General features: G+C 42.2%; 1 protein-coding gene across 17 annotated transcripts in view; it reads left to right on the top strand.

The window, feature by feature from the left end:
* Positions 1 to 13,464: 13,464 nt before the first annotated feature.
* Positions 13,465 to 17,203, top strand: part of THOC2 (THO complex subunit 2) — a 119,559-nt gene continuing 115,820 nt past the window's right edge. For all 17 annotated transcript variants that reach the window (XR_014075711.1, XM_081565222.1, XM_081565223.1 and 14 more), the window contains exon 1: positions 13,465 to 13,553. Coding sequence is in view for 16 of the 17 variants with exons in the window: in XM_081565222.1 (XP_081421348.1) it covers positions 13,483 to 13,553 (71 nt within the window). In the remaining variant the exon portion in view is untranslated. The remainder of the gene's footprint in view (positions 13,554 to 17,203) is intronic.

Below are 17,203 nucleotides of genomic sequence, written 5' to 3' on the forward strand. Positions count from 1 at the left end.
AGGCACAGCAGGAAAGAATTCATCAATAGAAAGTTTCAAGGTAAAACCTGTTTTCGATAATTTACTCTACGCCTTGAGCTTAACAGAAAAGAATGTGGTCCCATAAAGTCATAAAAGAGCAAGCTGAAGGTCAGCTCTAAGTAAGAATCATCAGTTAAATCAACAATTGTCTTATTATTTGTATTACAGCCAAACTTTTATAAATTTTTTAACTATTATGCTTTCATTATATAGGCTAAATACGTTAAGAGTAAAAACATAGTGAGTAAATATAGACTAAGTAACAGTTTCATAAAGCAATATTTCTTATATTTCCTAACAAGCCTTTTTTCCTGCGAAGGGCTTTGTGCCCATAGGGGCTTTCTGTGTGGAGGCTCTCAATGTTGTTTTATTATTAAGGAGCAGTTATGCATATTAGCTCTAAAGGCACAGGCTTATTTATTAAACAAACTAATATGTTAGCAAAAGGAATTTAGATCAGCATACTCTATATCCCAGATAATTTTATTTAGGGTGCTACCATTCAGGGGCCTTGTTGATTGGGGTTTTAGAATGATCTATTTCAGAAGAGAATCAGGAAAAGCCTTTTGTCCAAGTCACAGAAGACAAGAAGAGGTCTATTATAGCAAGCGTCAGAAAGAGAGATCTCATTTTTAAGGTGAGCGCTGAGGCAGCCTCTCGAGAATCCCCGAGGCCTGAGAAGCCGTGCTCAATCATTCCTCTTTCCCATGACTCTGTCATGAGTGGGATTTCGTGGGCTGGCTCCTGGCACTTTGGCATTTTCTGGGTCTTAGCCAAGAACTGGAAACTATCTGTTCATCTATAGAAAATTGGTTATACTACAAACTATTGATTTTTTAAAAGTAAATTCCTGGTATGTTTCTACAATGGAATATTCTTCAGGCTTTATAAACAATGAGGCTGATCTTAAATGTAATGGCATGAAAGAATGTTCATGGTTTATCATTATGGGAAAATGCAGAACAGTGTGTATTGTATGACCTGATATGTGTGATAGAGAATAACTGACACTTATTGCCCTGGAAACGGAGAAGGCAATGGCACCCCACTCCAGTTCTCTTGCCTGGAAAATCCCATGGATGGAGGAGCCTGGTGGGCTGCAGTCCATGGGGTCGCGAAGAGTCAGACACAACTGAGCGACTTTTCTTTCCCTTTTCACTTTCATGCATTGGAGAAGGAAATGGCAACCCACTCCAATGTTCTTGCCTGGAGAATCCCAGGGACGGGGGAGCCTGGTGGGCTGCTGTCTATGGGGTCGCACAGAGTCAGACATGACTGAAGTGACTTAGCAGCATTGCCCTGGAAAAGGAAGAACACAAAGAACTAGAAAGAACAGAGTCAAATTCTTGGCTTTGAACTTTTTCAGGAACACGCACCAAGAATATTCCTGCCTCCTGGTCTTTGCACTGTCTGTTCTTTCTGCCTGGAATACTCTTCTCTCAGGTATTAACATATTAGTATGAATGAATATTTACATATTAATAGCTTGCTCTCTTCTTTCACTAAGGTCTCTGTCCAATGTTACCTACTTAAAGAGGCATGTCTTGACCCGCCTGTCTTAGATAGCATGCCCCATCACTCTCCATTCCCTTGCTCAGCTTTATATGAGATTATCTGTTTGTTTGCTATATCACTTCTCCATGCTAATGTAAGCCCCATGAGGCCAGCAATTCAGGTGATTCTGATGCAGTTTGCTGAAGTACCTCAGCTTAGTAACCACTTCTAATTCTTAGGGCAGCAGTTCTCAAAGTGTGGTCTCTAGACCAGCAACATCATCACCACCTGGAACTTGCTAGAAGTGCAGATTCTCATACATAGAGCTGATTCACTTTGCTATACAGCAGAAACTAACACAACATTGTAAAGCAACTGTATTCCAATAAAAATTAATAAAATGAATCAGATTCTCAAGCCTTACACCAGCAGTCTGTGTTTTTAACAAGCTCTCCGGGGGATTCTGATGTGTACTAAAGTTTGAGAATCACTGCCTCTGGCTTTGTTTCTTAGTCATCACCCACCCCCTCACCCCTCAGCTCTCTTCCTAGATACCTTTTACAGGTAGAAAGATTCTTTTCCCTATTGTTTCCTCTTTGCTACTCCTAAGAACATTCTAAATGAGATATAAATGTTGAAATTCTGTTTAATTTACCTTAAACTTGAAGTTTTCTTAAACTTTACCACCTAGAAAAGGAGCTGACAGTAAGTATTTTTTGGCTTTGTGGTCTGAGACAGCTATACAACTCCACCGTTGTACTGGGAAATCAGCCATAGACAATACATAAGTGGATCAGCGTGGCTGTATCCACATAAACCATCATATATGGACACTGAAATTTGAAGCGTTGCTAACCCAGTGGCATAATGTATATATAATATGACATTATTTTGGATCTCTCTAACTACATTCATCTTGCCTCCTCTATAAAATGCTTGTCTATTTCTCTTGCTCTTTTTCCTATCTGCTGAAGGGAAATCATTCCAGTGGGCAGTACCTGTGGTCATTCACTTTGTAAGCAGGGAGATGAAGCCTGATATAGGGATATACAGTGAATCCTGGGAAGTGGCCAGTATCTTGGCTCACAGGAGGCACTGAGGGAACAATGTTGGAATACCACTGGCAAGGAAGTCTGTGAAAAAGCTATGTAGGTGGACCCCTGGGAGTGGGCTTAAAGTGCACAAACATTTATGTCTCATTTTATATATCCACCAAAGAGCATTTGCTGCAGAGGATGTGAAAAAACAGCCAGGTTGGATACATCAACTATACTTCAACTAAAACAAAAAATTTTTTTAAACCCTCAAAAACAAAAAACTCCCCAGCCAGATAGATCAGCCAACCTTTCTCCTTAGCTGTTACCACTAGTGCAATGGGCCCATGAATAGGTGGTTATGCCACCAGGGAGGGACGCTAGACCTGGGCCCAACAGAGTGGGTTTCACCTCTCCAAGGCTGACTTAGCTCCTGTCACTACTGAGTGCCCAAGAAGCCAAGGGCAGAGAACCATGGTGAGCCCCTTATACAGCACCAGTGACTGAGGGGCACTAGCCATCCACCTTATGGCAAGTTAATTACATTGGTGCCCCTCCACCTTGGAGGGGACCGTGAGTTGTCTTTAATGGAATCAATACATCCTTCACATCTGGGTTTGCTTTGCCCACCTCTGCTGTCTCTGCCTCATCCTCCCACCTCCTCATTTCCTTTACAGGTTTCGCTCTCCAGTAACCCGTTGGCACGTCTAACTCGGTTTCAGCTTCAGCCTCCTAAAGCATGCAATCTGTGATCACCTCTTTTCTAGAGGGAAATAGGACACTTGAAATGCGTGGCATGCACTGAATGATGATTACTCAAATTATCACCCACGGTGGCTTGAAATGAAATACAAGTGGAGGGCAAAGCTTTCGGAAATCAAGTGGTTGGAACACTTAGTCCCTATGGCGACAATGATGATTGCGACGGATGTGGCTCGGGCTAACTGCTTCTGATGCTCGCAGAGAGCTCACACAGAAAAAGAGGACAAATGGAAAGCCTTGAACGCACAACTCAGATCGTGGTGGAAAATCCAAGAGCCCCATTTTAAAGGAGTCTTGATTTTCCTGGAGCTGCAGAATGGATATGCAGCTTATGCTCAGGGACTGATTAAATTGTTGACGAGTTAGAGCATCATTTAGAGTTACTGCCTTGCTAGGACTCCTAGGCCAAGTTAGCTAAGGATATGACTGGGGAACGATCAGGACCCTAACATATTGGAGGGAAATATTTGGGCATAAACAGATGAAGCTGAGAAAAATGTAGACTCCAAGTCCCCCTGAACCTTCATTGCCAGTGGAAGCAGTCCTCTATCCCTTGTCTAACAGTACCAGCCTTCCTCTGCATAAAAGCCTTTTTGTGACTTCCATTGGGGTGTTTACCTCACAAGGACTGCTGGTTCTCCTTATGAGCAACCTCCACAGCATTTCATTGCCTGCACTCCCATAAGAATCATTGGATTTCAGTATAGCCTGTAATGCCCAAGAAGAAGGGAGTGTTGAAGCAGATCTATTATGGGTGACCTGTTCAGTGCTGACCTCCAACTATGCTCATAGAGTTTTCTGTGCAGTAGGGTTTCTGGATTATAGGATTTTCAGTTTTAAAACTGTGACATATCCAGGAAAATTGGGACAAGCTGGTTACCCTGCTGGGAGGACCCTCTACACTGAGGCTTCAAGATATACATTGGTGAGAGGAATGCTAGCTTTCCTGAAAAGCTCTGCAGAATATCCTCTGTAGGTCAGAGATGATGGCAAGAGATGCTCCAGTGGAACTGGGCTTGCTGATTTCTGTAGGAATAATAGGATCCAAATGGTAGAGTGCAAGTGATGGCACTTAACTGGCAGAACTAAGGTGGATGCAATTAACATAATAAAGCACGAAGATAGAGTGGTATCAGAGTGTTTTGACCTCTGTTGGAGTGGATGATTGTTTATGAAATACCCTAGGTGACATAGATGCAGAAACATTATACGCCTGATGGGCAGAGTTTTTGCAGACTCTTGAATCCTGACTCTGTTCCCAGATCTAAGCCAGTTCACTGATCTGGAGCCCCTTGATTAAGAGGGAGACCAGATCTCTTTGAGAAAGAATCCTGCTGCAATGCTATCACAGATGTAGTCTGAACATCTTCCAAGTCCTTCCTCAGACTGGGACCTGTGGTCATTTGCTAGGGGACCACGATCAGGGAAAAGGAAAAATCCACAATCTTTTAAGGTTATTAGATTCCGACTCTGATTCATGGCCAATTCTTGGGAGGCCCAGTATGCTACTGTGGTCCATCTGCAGAGTCAGGTGATAAATTAAGCCTTGGTCTGAGTTTGTTTCAATAGGAATCTCGGCAGAATTACTACACATATTTCTAACCCAGTGATCCAAGGAGGAAGGGCTGTTATCATAGGAAGGGTCAAGTGGCATCCCCTGGAACTGTACTTCCCCGTCCTTTCACCCCTATTGCCAAGAAAGTAAACCAAAGCAATACCAAATTCCTGGTACAATTGAAAAGACTAGAGCTATCGCCAAGGACTTGAAAATTGGAAGTGTGATGATTCCAACCACATGCTCCCGTGTAACTTGCCTGTGTAGCCTGTGGGGAAAGCTGTAGAAGTTTTGTAGGATGCTTCTGGCTTATTGTTAATTTAATAAGGTGGTGACACCAATTGGAAGTGTGGTTCCCACAGTGGTATTTTTATTGAGTACATCAACACAGCTTCTGGCATTTCTGTGTGCTGCCTTAGCAAATATAATCAGTAGAGATAATCAGAAATAGTTTGCTCTCACTCTTACCTCAGGGCTATGTTACACTACACTGTTTTCAGTCATAATTTACTCCAGAAGGCAGTCGATTGTCTTCTTATCCCACAGACATAATGCTGGTCCATTACATTGATGGCATTACACTAATGAGCCTGAGGAGCAGGAAGAATCAAACACCTAGATGCCTTATGGCCAGAAGACAGGAAATAAACCCCATGAAATTTCAGGGGCTTGCTAAATGGATGACATTTGTAGGGGTCCAGTGATCCAGGCAATGTCAGGATCTCTCTTCTAAGGAGATGAGTTGTTGTTTCCTTGCACAATCTATCACAAGGAAAGAAACTGATATTTGGTAGGCCTCTCTGAATTTTGGAGGCAACATCTACCATATTCGGGCATGCTGCTCTGACTCGTTTACCAAGCAACCTGTAAAGTTGCCAATTTTGGGTGGGATCTGAAGCAAGAAAAGCAGCAGATCTGGGTTGCACTGTGTGCTGCTCTGTTACTTGGGCCTTTGGACTCTGCAGACCCGATGGTTTTGGAGGACTTTGTGACAGAAATGTTCTACGAAGCCTCAATAGAAGCGGCACAACACAGTCCCTTTGGGTGTTGAAGTAAGCCATGCTTCCCTACTTGACAATTACTTCCCATTTGAAAGGTAACACCTAGATGGCTACCAGGCCCTGGTGGTCACCGAATTCCTGACTGCAGGACACCAAGAGACTATCTGATTTCAACTGCCTATGATGAGCTGTGTGTTCTCTAATCCATTCTATCATCAAATAGTCATGTGTAGCAGCATTGCACTGTTAAATGGGAATTGTGTATGAAATCAGATTCTCGTAGATAAAAATCAAAATGAATGAGGAAGTGGCTCAGACTCTGATGTTGCTTGCTCCTACTGCACCATTGCTTCTCCATCAGCGCACACATATGGCCTGAGGAGAGTCCTCTACCATTATTTAGCAGAACAAGAAAAGGTAGGCCCGTGGGTTTATAGATGGGTCTCCATGGTAGGCTGGCAGCTGGTAGAGGTGGGACACAGTTGTCTGACAGCCCTACTCAGAGATGGCCCCTAAAGACAGAGGTAAAGGAAAATCCTCCCATGTAGTACATCCCAAAGAGACACCTGATTGTCTATTTCGTGGAAGGAGAAATGCCCCAATAAACTGATGCAGACTGATTCAAGGGCAGAGGCTAATGAGCTGGCTGGATGGTGAAGCATGCGGAAAAAAAAAGATAGAAATTTGGTGATTAGGAGGTCTAGTAAAGAGGTTGGTGGATAGATGAAATCTTGTCTTGATGTTAGCCTCTTTCTTCAACTGCCCTAGTGCTTGCTCAGTAGGTGCATGTACAAAATGGCCATGGCAGCTGGGATGGGGTATCTGTTGAGGGTCTTCCCTCACCGATGCTCATGTGCCTACCACTATTTTGAACTGGCAGCTGGCTTATCAGCAGACTAAACACTGAGGCACCAAGCTGGTCCCATTCCCCAGGAAGACCAGATAGTCACTGGTGATGAATTGGTTACACTGAACCCTTCCATCACTGAGGAAGCACCCACTGCCTTCACAGGAAGAGATGCATAGTCCAAATATGGATTTGCTTTTCACACTTGTAATGCTTCTGCCAGCACCACCACGTGGACTCACAGGATGCTTGATTCATCACTATGGTATCCTACCTAAAGTTGCTTGCATCAGGGGAACTCAGTTGAGTAGAAAGGAAGTGTGGCGATAGGCTCGTCCCCACGGAATTCATTGGTTTTTATCACATGTCCCACCACCCAGAAACAACTGGCTTGAAAGAATGGTGACATTTCCTGCTGAAGGCTGCTATGGTACCACAGCCTGCAAGTTCAGGGTACTGTCCAACAGAACCTAGTACATGCTTCAAACCGGTAGCCAATACATCACATCATCTTCCTCATAGACTGAAGGTGTGGGTCCAGGATTCAAGAGGTAGATGTGGGAATGACCCCTCTCACTGTAGAAATAATTTTTTTCCTATCCCTACATCTTGGACTCAGTAGGTTAAGAGGTTATAATGCCCCAGGGAGAAATGCTTCCACCAGCATTCCTGTTTTAGAAGCTGATACTGCTCTCTGGCCATTTTGTGCTCCTCATGTTTTTGAACTAACAGCCAGACAGGGGGTCACTATATAGACCAGGGTGGTCTATCCTGACTAGCAAAGGCAGATTAGGTTGCTGCTACACCATGGAGACAAGGAGAACTATGTCTAGAACCCAGGGGCTTCACTGGAGTGCGTCTTATCACTCCCTTGCTCAATAGTACTGGTCAAGGAAAACCGGCAATCCAGTCAAGGTGAGATTATAGGAAGTCAGAGCCTGTAGGGATGAAGGTTAGGTCATTCCACCAGGTAATATATCCTCTCCTACCGAGATGCTGACAGAGGGCAAGGGAAACATGGAGTGACGAGCAGAAAAGGAAGCTATGATGATCAACTCTGAGCTTGTTTCCAGCCAAGAAACAGGATGACAGCAACTATGTTTTCCCTTCTGGTTTATCTAAAAAGCACTACTAGTGGTTAATATTTTATTTTATTTGTTTATCTTTTTCAGTTCAGTTCAGTTCAGTTGCTCAGTCGTGTCTGACTCTTTGCGACCCCATGAACTGCAGCACACCAGGCCTCCCTGTCCATCACCAACTCCTGGAGTTCACCCAAGCCCATGTCCATTGAGTCGGTGATGCCATCCAACCATCTCCTCCTCTGTAGTCCCCCTCCGTTCCCGCCTTCAATCTTTCCCAGCATCAGGGTCTTTTCAGATGAGTCAGCTCTTCGCATCAGGTGGCTAAAGCGTATCTTTTTAGGGGCTAATATTTTAGATTTCATGTAGGTGTATGAACGAATCGATATCACCGTGCACTGATACAGTAGCTGATGGGACTTTGTACATTTCGTTTGAGGCCATGGGTTCTTCATCTGGACAAGGGTGGGAGTGGTGTGGAGGGGCAAAAGGAATGGTCATTTCCAGCAAAAGTGCTGGAAATTCTGTTTTCCCTTTCAAAATCCACTTTCCATCCTTTTCCACCTTGCTTTGTCCCCTGACCCATACGAACTATGTTTTCCAGGGTCCCTTGTATTATGGCTTGCGGTAGCCATCAGCCAGTGGGAGGTATCAGGGGGAGATGAAATGGTGAAAGGAGAGAAAGGTCAGGTTATTTATTCCCCAGACTGCCTCCCTGCTGGGACGTGAGTTGGCAATTATTCTTTGACAGAAGGCCACACTTCCTGTTGAATATTCCTTTCCATATTATTTCATTTTTTCCTTGTTTCCTTAGTTTCTGGGAACCACTCCCTCCACTTGTCCCTTCGGGTTTAGGGGTGCTAATGTCTCCCAGTACTGCTAATCATGAGGTACTTTACCATCCATTTTTGGTTTTCCCTAATCCTGCCCACTCACTTGCCAATGCAGGAGACCCAGGCTCCATACCTAGGTAGAGACGATCCCTTGGAGAAGGAATGGCAACCCACTCCAGTATTCTTGCCCGAGAAATCCCATGGACAGAAGATCCTGGCAGGCTACAGTCCATTGGGGTCGTAAAAGAGTTGGACATGACTTAGCAACTACATCACAGCAACAAATCTTGCTCACACTCCTGTGTATGGTTCCTTTATTAAATTCTCTTTAATTATCCCCTTTGAGTATGTCATCTGTTTGCTGTCATGAACCAAACTGATACAATCCCTAATATTTGTTTATATGTACCTCTCTCTTCTTTTATATACTCAGTCTTGTCAGAGGTGTGTCAGTTTTATTAGACTTTTCAACCAACCAATTTGCAATTTTATTTGAGTTTTTTGGCTGGTTTCTTTTTATTAATATTTTCTATTTAAAAATGTCCTTACTTCTGCTTTCTTCTATTTATTCTGTATCATTTCTTGGTAACTTCTTAAATTAGATGCTTAGCTTTTTATTTTTCAAGCCTTGTTTCTTTAATAATACAAAGGTTTAAGAACATAAATTTCTAAATACCACTTTAGCTGCAATGCATCATTTTTTCTGTTAGTTTTGATATGTAATATTTCCATTATTTCTCTGTTCAAAGTATTTTCTAATTTTTAGTATGAACTTTTTCCTTGACCTGTGACATATTTCAAAGTATCTTTTTACATTTTCTAACATAGGGTTTTTTTTTAAGCTTTCTGTTATTGATTTCCAATTTAATAGCATTGTGGTCAGTAAATGTGAACTATGTAAGACTGATTCTTTGAAATCTGTTGCCATTTGTCTTTTTAAATGTAGTATGTGTTTAATTATCATCAATGTTCCATGTGCTGGACTACCACTCATTGACACACTGCCTTTATGTGAATTAGCAAAATGTGCCCTTTCTTCCAGGTGAATGCAGCAGCACACCTGAGCATGTGGTTTGGCAAGTGGAGCACGGGATAAATGTTTGACCCTCACTTGTCCCTTTGCCTAGATGCTTTTGATCGGTGTACAATCTGTATGTGGTGGCCTATTCATGTGTTCTTATAAAGGATGTTTATTTTCCAGTTGCTAGGTACAGCATTCTTTATATATCTACAACATCAAACTTGTTCATTTGATGTTCAAATGGTCTACATCTTTATGGACTTTTTCACTCTGTTTTATCTATCAGTCCCTAGGAGAGATGAATTAAAGACTCAATGCAGTGGTGGATTTGTCTATTTCTCTTTGTAGTTCTATGTTCATATATTTCAAAGTGGTTGATTATATTCAAGATTAGGATGGTTACATTTTCTTGGTGAATTGAAATTTTTATCAATATTTTGTAATCCTCAAAGTTTGGTAATTACTTTTTTCCTTAAAGTCTATTTTATCTGATATTAATCTAGCTATAACAGTTTAATTTTTGTTCATCTTAGTATTTGCCTGGTGTAATTTCCCCATTAGTTTTACTTTCCAACCTTCTGAGTCCCTGTGTTTTAGAGATCTCTCTCTCTCTCTCTTTTTTTTCTTTAATATTTATCTATTTGGCTGTGTTGTGTCTTAGTTGTGGCGCAGGGACTTAGTTGCTCCATGGCATGTGGGATCTCAGTTCCCTTTCCAAGGAACTAACCCACATCCCCTGTATTGCAAGGTGGATTCCCAACTACTGGATCACCAGGGAAAAACTCCTAGAGATGTCTCTTAAAAATAGCCAGACTTCTTTAAACCCAGACTGATAATCTTTGTTTTTAACTGGAGCATTTTGTTAATTTACATTTTATGCAATTATTGATATCTTTAAGTTTAAATTGGTAGATTTAAATTTCTTCCTCTATTCCACTTTTCTAAAAAATTTCCCTTCCTTTCTTGCCTTCTTGGGATTAATTGGTTTCTTTCTCTTTCTCTCTTTCAATTTTTCCCCCCTCTGGTAGTCTGGAAGATATATAATATGATTATGTTTGTAGTGGTTACCCTAGAAATTTAATATGTATATTTAACATAACTAAGTCTTCAGTTAATAAAAACCCATTACTAATACTAAGCATTCATGGGACAGTCCCACAAAGTGCATGGCTTTTGCATTCGTTTTTTGATTATTTTATTTATTTTGTCTTGTTTTGCTTTCATGTGCTTCCTTCTGGGTCCCATTATCTATTGTCACTGAGATAATAAAAAGATTGCTTGACCTTACAATTACCTAAAAGCAACCAGTCACTCCATGCATCAGACTCTCAATATTGAAACTACTCAATCCCTAGCCTTCACCATAGACTTCACTCTCTGCCTAGTCCATTGGTACCCAAGAACCAGTGAGATCACCAGGGAACAGTACTCCCAGCTGCTGAGACAATACCAAATGCTGATAGCAAAGAACAGGCAAGCCAACAACAAGGATGCGAAAGATGTGATAGCTTTGTAATCTTATGAAGCAAGAAAGCCAATTAGTTGTGAGCAATTCCTAAAGGAGTCATCATACCATGTAAAAATAGTTCTGCAGGCTCTGGGAGAGGGGAAAACCAAGGCCTCAAAGGACATCACTGCAGTCAGGTCACACCACATTTGTGGGATACTGAGTAATATGCATGCTGCACACAGTTCAGTGTTTGGAAGAAGAAATCACTGTGACACAGTGGCAAGGCAAGCCACAGTATGGCAGAATATTATAGCTCAGTGGCTCTCAACAGGGGGCTATTTTATACTCCAGGAGACACTGAGGGATGTCTGGAAATATTGTTTCAACAACTGCTGTGGGAGGTGTGACTGACATCTAGTGGGTCTAGGCTAGACATTCTACAATCCACAGGATTCCCCCTGCCTTCCCCAAAGAATTATCTGACCCCAAATGTGGATAGTGCCCACTGCTGTAGATTATACAGTGAAGTATAATAAGCAACAGGATAGTTCTTCTTGGATCAAAGAAGCCATCCTGTAACAATGATTTTAAATTTTTTAGGGAAGATGATGGTACAATGAAGATTCACTACACCATTCTGTTCACTTTAAAAATATTCCTTAGTTTTTTGGAATAATGAAAAATGAAAAGCTCAGAGGGAACTCATATCGCTGAACCTCCTTGAAGTGGCGAAAGTTTTTTTTCTTTTTTTGGCGATGTCATTAAAACTGAATGGTGTATTTTAGAATTTCAGAATCAGGACATTAGGAGACTAGATATAGCTGATGAAAAACAATCATAATAAAGAATGTAGCATTTCCCTGAACTTATTCTAAATACAGCCTGTCCCTTGAACAGGTTTTCAATGCAAATGAACCTGGTTCATTTGATAAAACCTTCCAAATATAGAAGATATTAGTTCTAAAGTTCGTACATTAATACATGTATGGTAGAATTTCTTCATTTCTTATGTCTGTATTTTCTAAATTTTCAAACACTTTTTTTTAAAAAAACTCTTTACTTTGAAAAGTTGCACAAATAGAACAGAGAATCTGTTCAGTCCTTTACCCACATTCCTAAAACGTTAATATTTTACATTTGCTTAATCATCCTTCGTTCTTTTCTGAAATATTTTAAAGTTGCAACACAATGCCCCAATTATCTCTAAATACGTCATATTTTCTTAGGGACCTTCACATAGCCACAAAATGAGTATTAAATGGACATTTATACAATATTATTACTTAATCTACAGATATTCGAATGTGGTCAATTGACCCCATTTTAGCAAAATAATTTTCTTGGCTGGGGATCAGTTCTATTGTTTTCATTAATCTGGGAGAGTTCCTCAATATGTCTTTGTCTTTAGTGACCTTGATGATTTTGAAGAATGCAAGCCAATAATGTTGTTAGACTGTCCTTAATATGGGCTTGTCTGATGGACCTTCGTGATTAAATTCAGGTTATGCGAATTTTGGCATGATGAATACTACAAAATTGGTTAGAGTTTTTCTTAGCGCCTCATCAGGAGGCATATGACGCCCATTTGTCTAGTGTATGGGAATGCTTATTTTCATCAGAATTAGGAGGGTGTCGGCCATGTTTTCCGACTGTAAAGTTTTTATTTCGCCCTTTGAAATAAGTGTCTCGTCGGGAGCTACTTTGAGTCTATGGAATGTAAACAAGTTGTTTCTCTTGGTGCTTGCGCCCCCTAGTTTTGCCTAAGGTTTCAGTAATAGTGGTTGACACAGTCAGCGCTGGTGGCTGTGAGTGTTCCCCAGGCCGATTGCTCTCTCGTAAGATGATAACCCTCGTAACAGTAAAATGCCTGGTGCAAAGTAATCGGCTGCCTTTCCCCCGACTAATTTCTTTCATCTCAGCTGTTAGCAGGGTGTATTGTAATTGATCTGCTTATATGTTTGTCTTCCCCACAGACTGAGCTCGTTGAGGGTAGAAATCATGCTTGTTATTTCTCTATCCCCAGTGTCTTAGCACACATTAGGTGCTTTAAAAACACAAGTTTGAATTAGTGGTATAGAGTAGAGACAAGGGAAGAAGATAAAGGCTACGAGTTGGCCTGGGGATGGTATTTTTTTCTGCTCTAAAGGGAAGTGGGGCCAGGTTTGCAGAGGGCGCGGCCAGCGTAGTCACTCTGCGACGGGACCCACGGGTCCCAGCCACCTGGTTGGTGGCAGGGCCTCGGGCTTCCGCAGGGTGGGGTGGAAAGTGGGGCGGGAAATAAAAAAACCGAACTCGCGGCTCCCGGCATTCCCCGTGGGCGGTGCTCCCCTTTGACCCCTCGCTCGCGTGCTACACATCCGGGCCTCTGCTACTAGTGAGGGGAAGATGGCGGCCGCAACTGTGGTGGTTCCTGTAGAGTGGATAAAGAACTGGGAGAAATCAGGGAGAGGCGAATTGTGAGTGTCCGGGCTGGAAGCGAGCGCTCCGCCGGGCCAGGCTCGGGCGTCAGCAGTGCTCTCACATTTGGGGGGAGGTGGGGGGGGGAGAGGTGTCCCCTCCCCCATCTGGGCGACGGGTGTGGATGGTTGGGAGTTTCGAACTCGGGGAGGAGAGGTGCTGGTTACCGCTGCCGACCTCCTGCCTTCCCTGGGCTCCCCTTCAAGCCCCGCTGCCCGCCAGAGCTTGTCTTTCTTTAGCCTCTTAGCAGAACTCCCGTTTTCTCCCTGCGGGTCCCCGCGCTCTCGCTCCGTGTCTTTTTGTCCCCCTCTTCGCTGAGCTCACTTGGCTCCTTTCTCTTTACCGGGCCGCGCCGGGAGGGTTCCGACTTTCCGTCTGTCTCTGTCCCATTTCTTTACTCTGCACCCGTTCGACTCTGCAGTTTGGAGCCCGGCGCCTCTTCTGCCCGAAGTCCGGACCGTCCCGGACTCCCTCCCCTCCTTTCCGCCCACCGCCGCGGAACCCGGGGCATCGGGAAGAACCCCGCTTGGCACCTCTCGCCCTCCTGGGGAGCGGTCTCCCAGACCGTCCCGGCCCCTTGCGGCGCCGCTGTCCGTGGGCGAAGTGTAGCAAGCATCGCCGCTTTCTCCAAGATCTACCCGCATTTCTTTGCTGCGTCTATTCACCTTAGGGCCATTTCGGCTTGGAATCAACTTTTTCGTCATTAAATGTTTCCTAAACCCCATTTTGTCCTGCGACTGCAACTAATTTTGGCAACTCTCCAAGGTTCTCGTGTACCTAGAATAACGTGTTTCCTGTAGTCATAAAACTTGGGTGTTTTTCCTCTTTCTTTCTTTCCGTAACACAGAAGACCGTAATCTGCCATAACCCGTGATTTCCTTGCCCCAAATTTCGGCTCTGTCTGTCTCGGGGGGAAAATTCGTTTAAGCGGCGGAACAAACCCGATTTTAAAACAAATGACTTATTCCGAATGTCTTTCTCTGAATCGCTTTATTAGTTAAAGCTCAGCCGGGTATGAGATTAACTCTTCATTAGCTGTTTTCCGCGTGGTTGCGCGCCCCCGCCTCGCCTCCCCTCCCCTCCCCGCCCAGTAGTCAGTTTACGGTTGCCCGTGCGAAAAATACGATCTTTAGAACTTCGGTACCGGGACCGAAACGCTGGGAACGTGTTGCCGGATCTTGCGCGTGTAATCGCGCCAGCCTACATGACTCGCGCCAGCCTACACGGCCCGCGCCAGCTTTCATGACCCTCCCCAGCCCCCGTCCGCATTCGCGCTACTTTGCGAAGTCTTGTGAGCGCTAGAATTGGATCGCCTGGGTAAGCGGTAGTTTTAGCCACTTAACTAGCCAAGTGACCTTGGTTAAGTTCCTTAGCCACTGTGACCGTTTCCCCTTGAGTAAATTGGGAATAATAAGTACTCAAAGGATTGTTGCGAAGACTAATGCCTGTAAAGCATTTGGCTTAGAGTAAGTGCTCAAGTGATAGCTACTACAAGTAATATTGCAGTCTTTAGATATTTCAACTTCTCTGAACAGCTCTTGCACTTAAAAGCCTGTACTACTCAGGTTGGCAATTAATTCGTCTCTGACTCTTTTATGTATACTCTTGTACTCCAACGAATTGAGTGATCCTTGAAGAGTGGGGACTATGTCTCACGTTTCTTTTGGTTCAACCCTCCCGTCCCCGTCCTCTATCCCCCTCCCTCCAGCCTCTCGAGCGTCTGCTTAGGGAGCTTATTGTTTTATGAACTGACAGGGAAGTCTGTTTGGTAACCACTCACTTTTAACTGTTAGGAACATTTTACACATCCTTGTACGTGCTAGTTAACAAATAGCTGTTAAAGTGCCTTGTGTGCGGGGAAGGCAGGATGAGAAGTTACCAAACCAAAGCATCATTTTCATCTATATGAGAGTAGGATAACCCTCCCCCCCCCAAACGGGTACACCAGTTTATTGTTGCTTTGTTTACTCTTAAAGTCAGCTTAGTTATTTGGGGACTGTCATCTTTGTGGATTACTTAGCTTGCTCCTTCCAGCTGTTTTTGACAGTTTTACTGTTATTCCCATCCTAGAATGAGTGGTATTAGGGCTAGGAGATAAAATTCTGCTTGGCTTTTGATTGGCAATGGTTGAAGAAAAAGTCACGTAGGAGTTCGAAATATCCAGTCAGAATTGGAATTTTGGATTCACTTTATGCATATTTACATGATCCATGCTACCCATCATAATTTCTGTGTTTTTGAAGAGCTGCTTCAAAACTGTTATTCGAACTTAGGTGTATGTAGTTATTGCATGGCTTGTGGAATGTAGTTTGAATTATAGTAGATCCAGATCAGTATAGTCAGCTTTATAACTGTTCTGTTACATGAAGAGAGTCCTGTGACATTAATGAAGTATTTTAAATAGTGGTGTGACATAATGAAATATTTTAAATAGTCAAACACATCACTATCCAGTACTTAGTCTTCATTTGACCTCTTTTCCCTCTTTGGAAACTTTATTGCATGTAGTCTCACTTTGGAGTTTTTTTTATCTTGCTAACAATAGCGTTAGCATTTTCATTTTATTATAAAAAATGGTATTATAAATATATTACAAAAAATCTTTTCCTTTCTCTGAAAACAGCTTCTTAAAATATGAACCAGCACCCAGAAATGTTAAAAAGATAATGTGCTACCAAATGATTAGTGAATCCATTTATATATTTGGCTTTTAAGATTGGTCAGTATTTAAAATTATATCTTCAGTGGATTTTTCCTTTTTAATGAGAAAAGTTAACAGATGAGCTTTAAGTTGACCAAAAGTCATGATATTTTTCATGAGGTGTAAACTCATTTCTTGTCTGTTACTTTCTACTAATATAAGTCTATTCTGGGGGTTGTATCAAATTCAGCAGCACAGTGTTAAAGGAACATATGAGCTGTATGGGGCATTTTATAACGTTGAGAGGGCAAGTTCTTACTTGTGCCTCATGAAGAGAAAAGCCGCTGTCAGTTAAGATGGAAAGTCTTGGCTTTGAAGAATAAGTTTTGTTAGATAACTAGGGAGAAAAGAAAAACTGTATTTTGCCCCTGTGAATGGTCCATCACATACCTAGCTAACCTATTTCCAGAGATACTGATTATGTTTTTAATGGTAAATCACAGAACTCTTAAAATGATCTTTTCCAAGAGATAGCGAAAGCACAAAGGACTCTGAAAACATAATTAAGTGTTCTTTCCAATAACACTTAGATCTACTCTTCAGAGTTTCACATTTTAATGCAAACTCTTTGAAATTCTGTGACATATGCAAGATACAGATTTAATCACTTTAATTTTGGAATTAGAGCTTGAGTTTCTTGATTATTTCATATTAGCATAGGATTTGCCATGATTAAGCTAATAAACTTGCATGTACTGGTAGATCTAGGGCAGAATTTTATTTCTAGTAGACATCTTTAACACAGTGAGCCCAGCATTTCTTTGTGTCACAAGCAACCTTAATGGAGGATTTATATTCCAAGCTCTTAATCTGAAGATGTTAGCCTCATGTCAATACTTATTTCAAAATACTTATATTTGTTGAATATCATGTATTTGTTTAAATAACTTGATTCTTTTTCTTTAAAAAATTTACATGTCAAATAGAAATTTTTGTTGGGTGTTACCT

The sequence above is a fragment of the Giraffa tippelskirchi genome, chromosome X (assembly GCF_054371585.1).
Source record: "Giraffa tippelskirchi isolate mGirTip1 chromosome X, T2T-mGirTip1v1.2.pri, whole genome shotgun sequence".
Classification (NCBI taxonomy): Eukaryota; Metazoa; Chordata; class Mammalia; order Artiodactyla; family Giraffidae; genus Giraffa; species Giraffa tippelskirchi.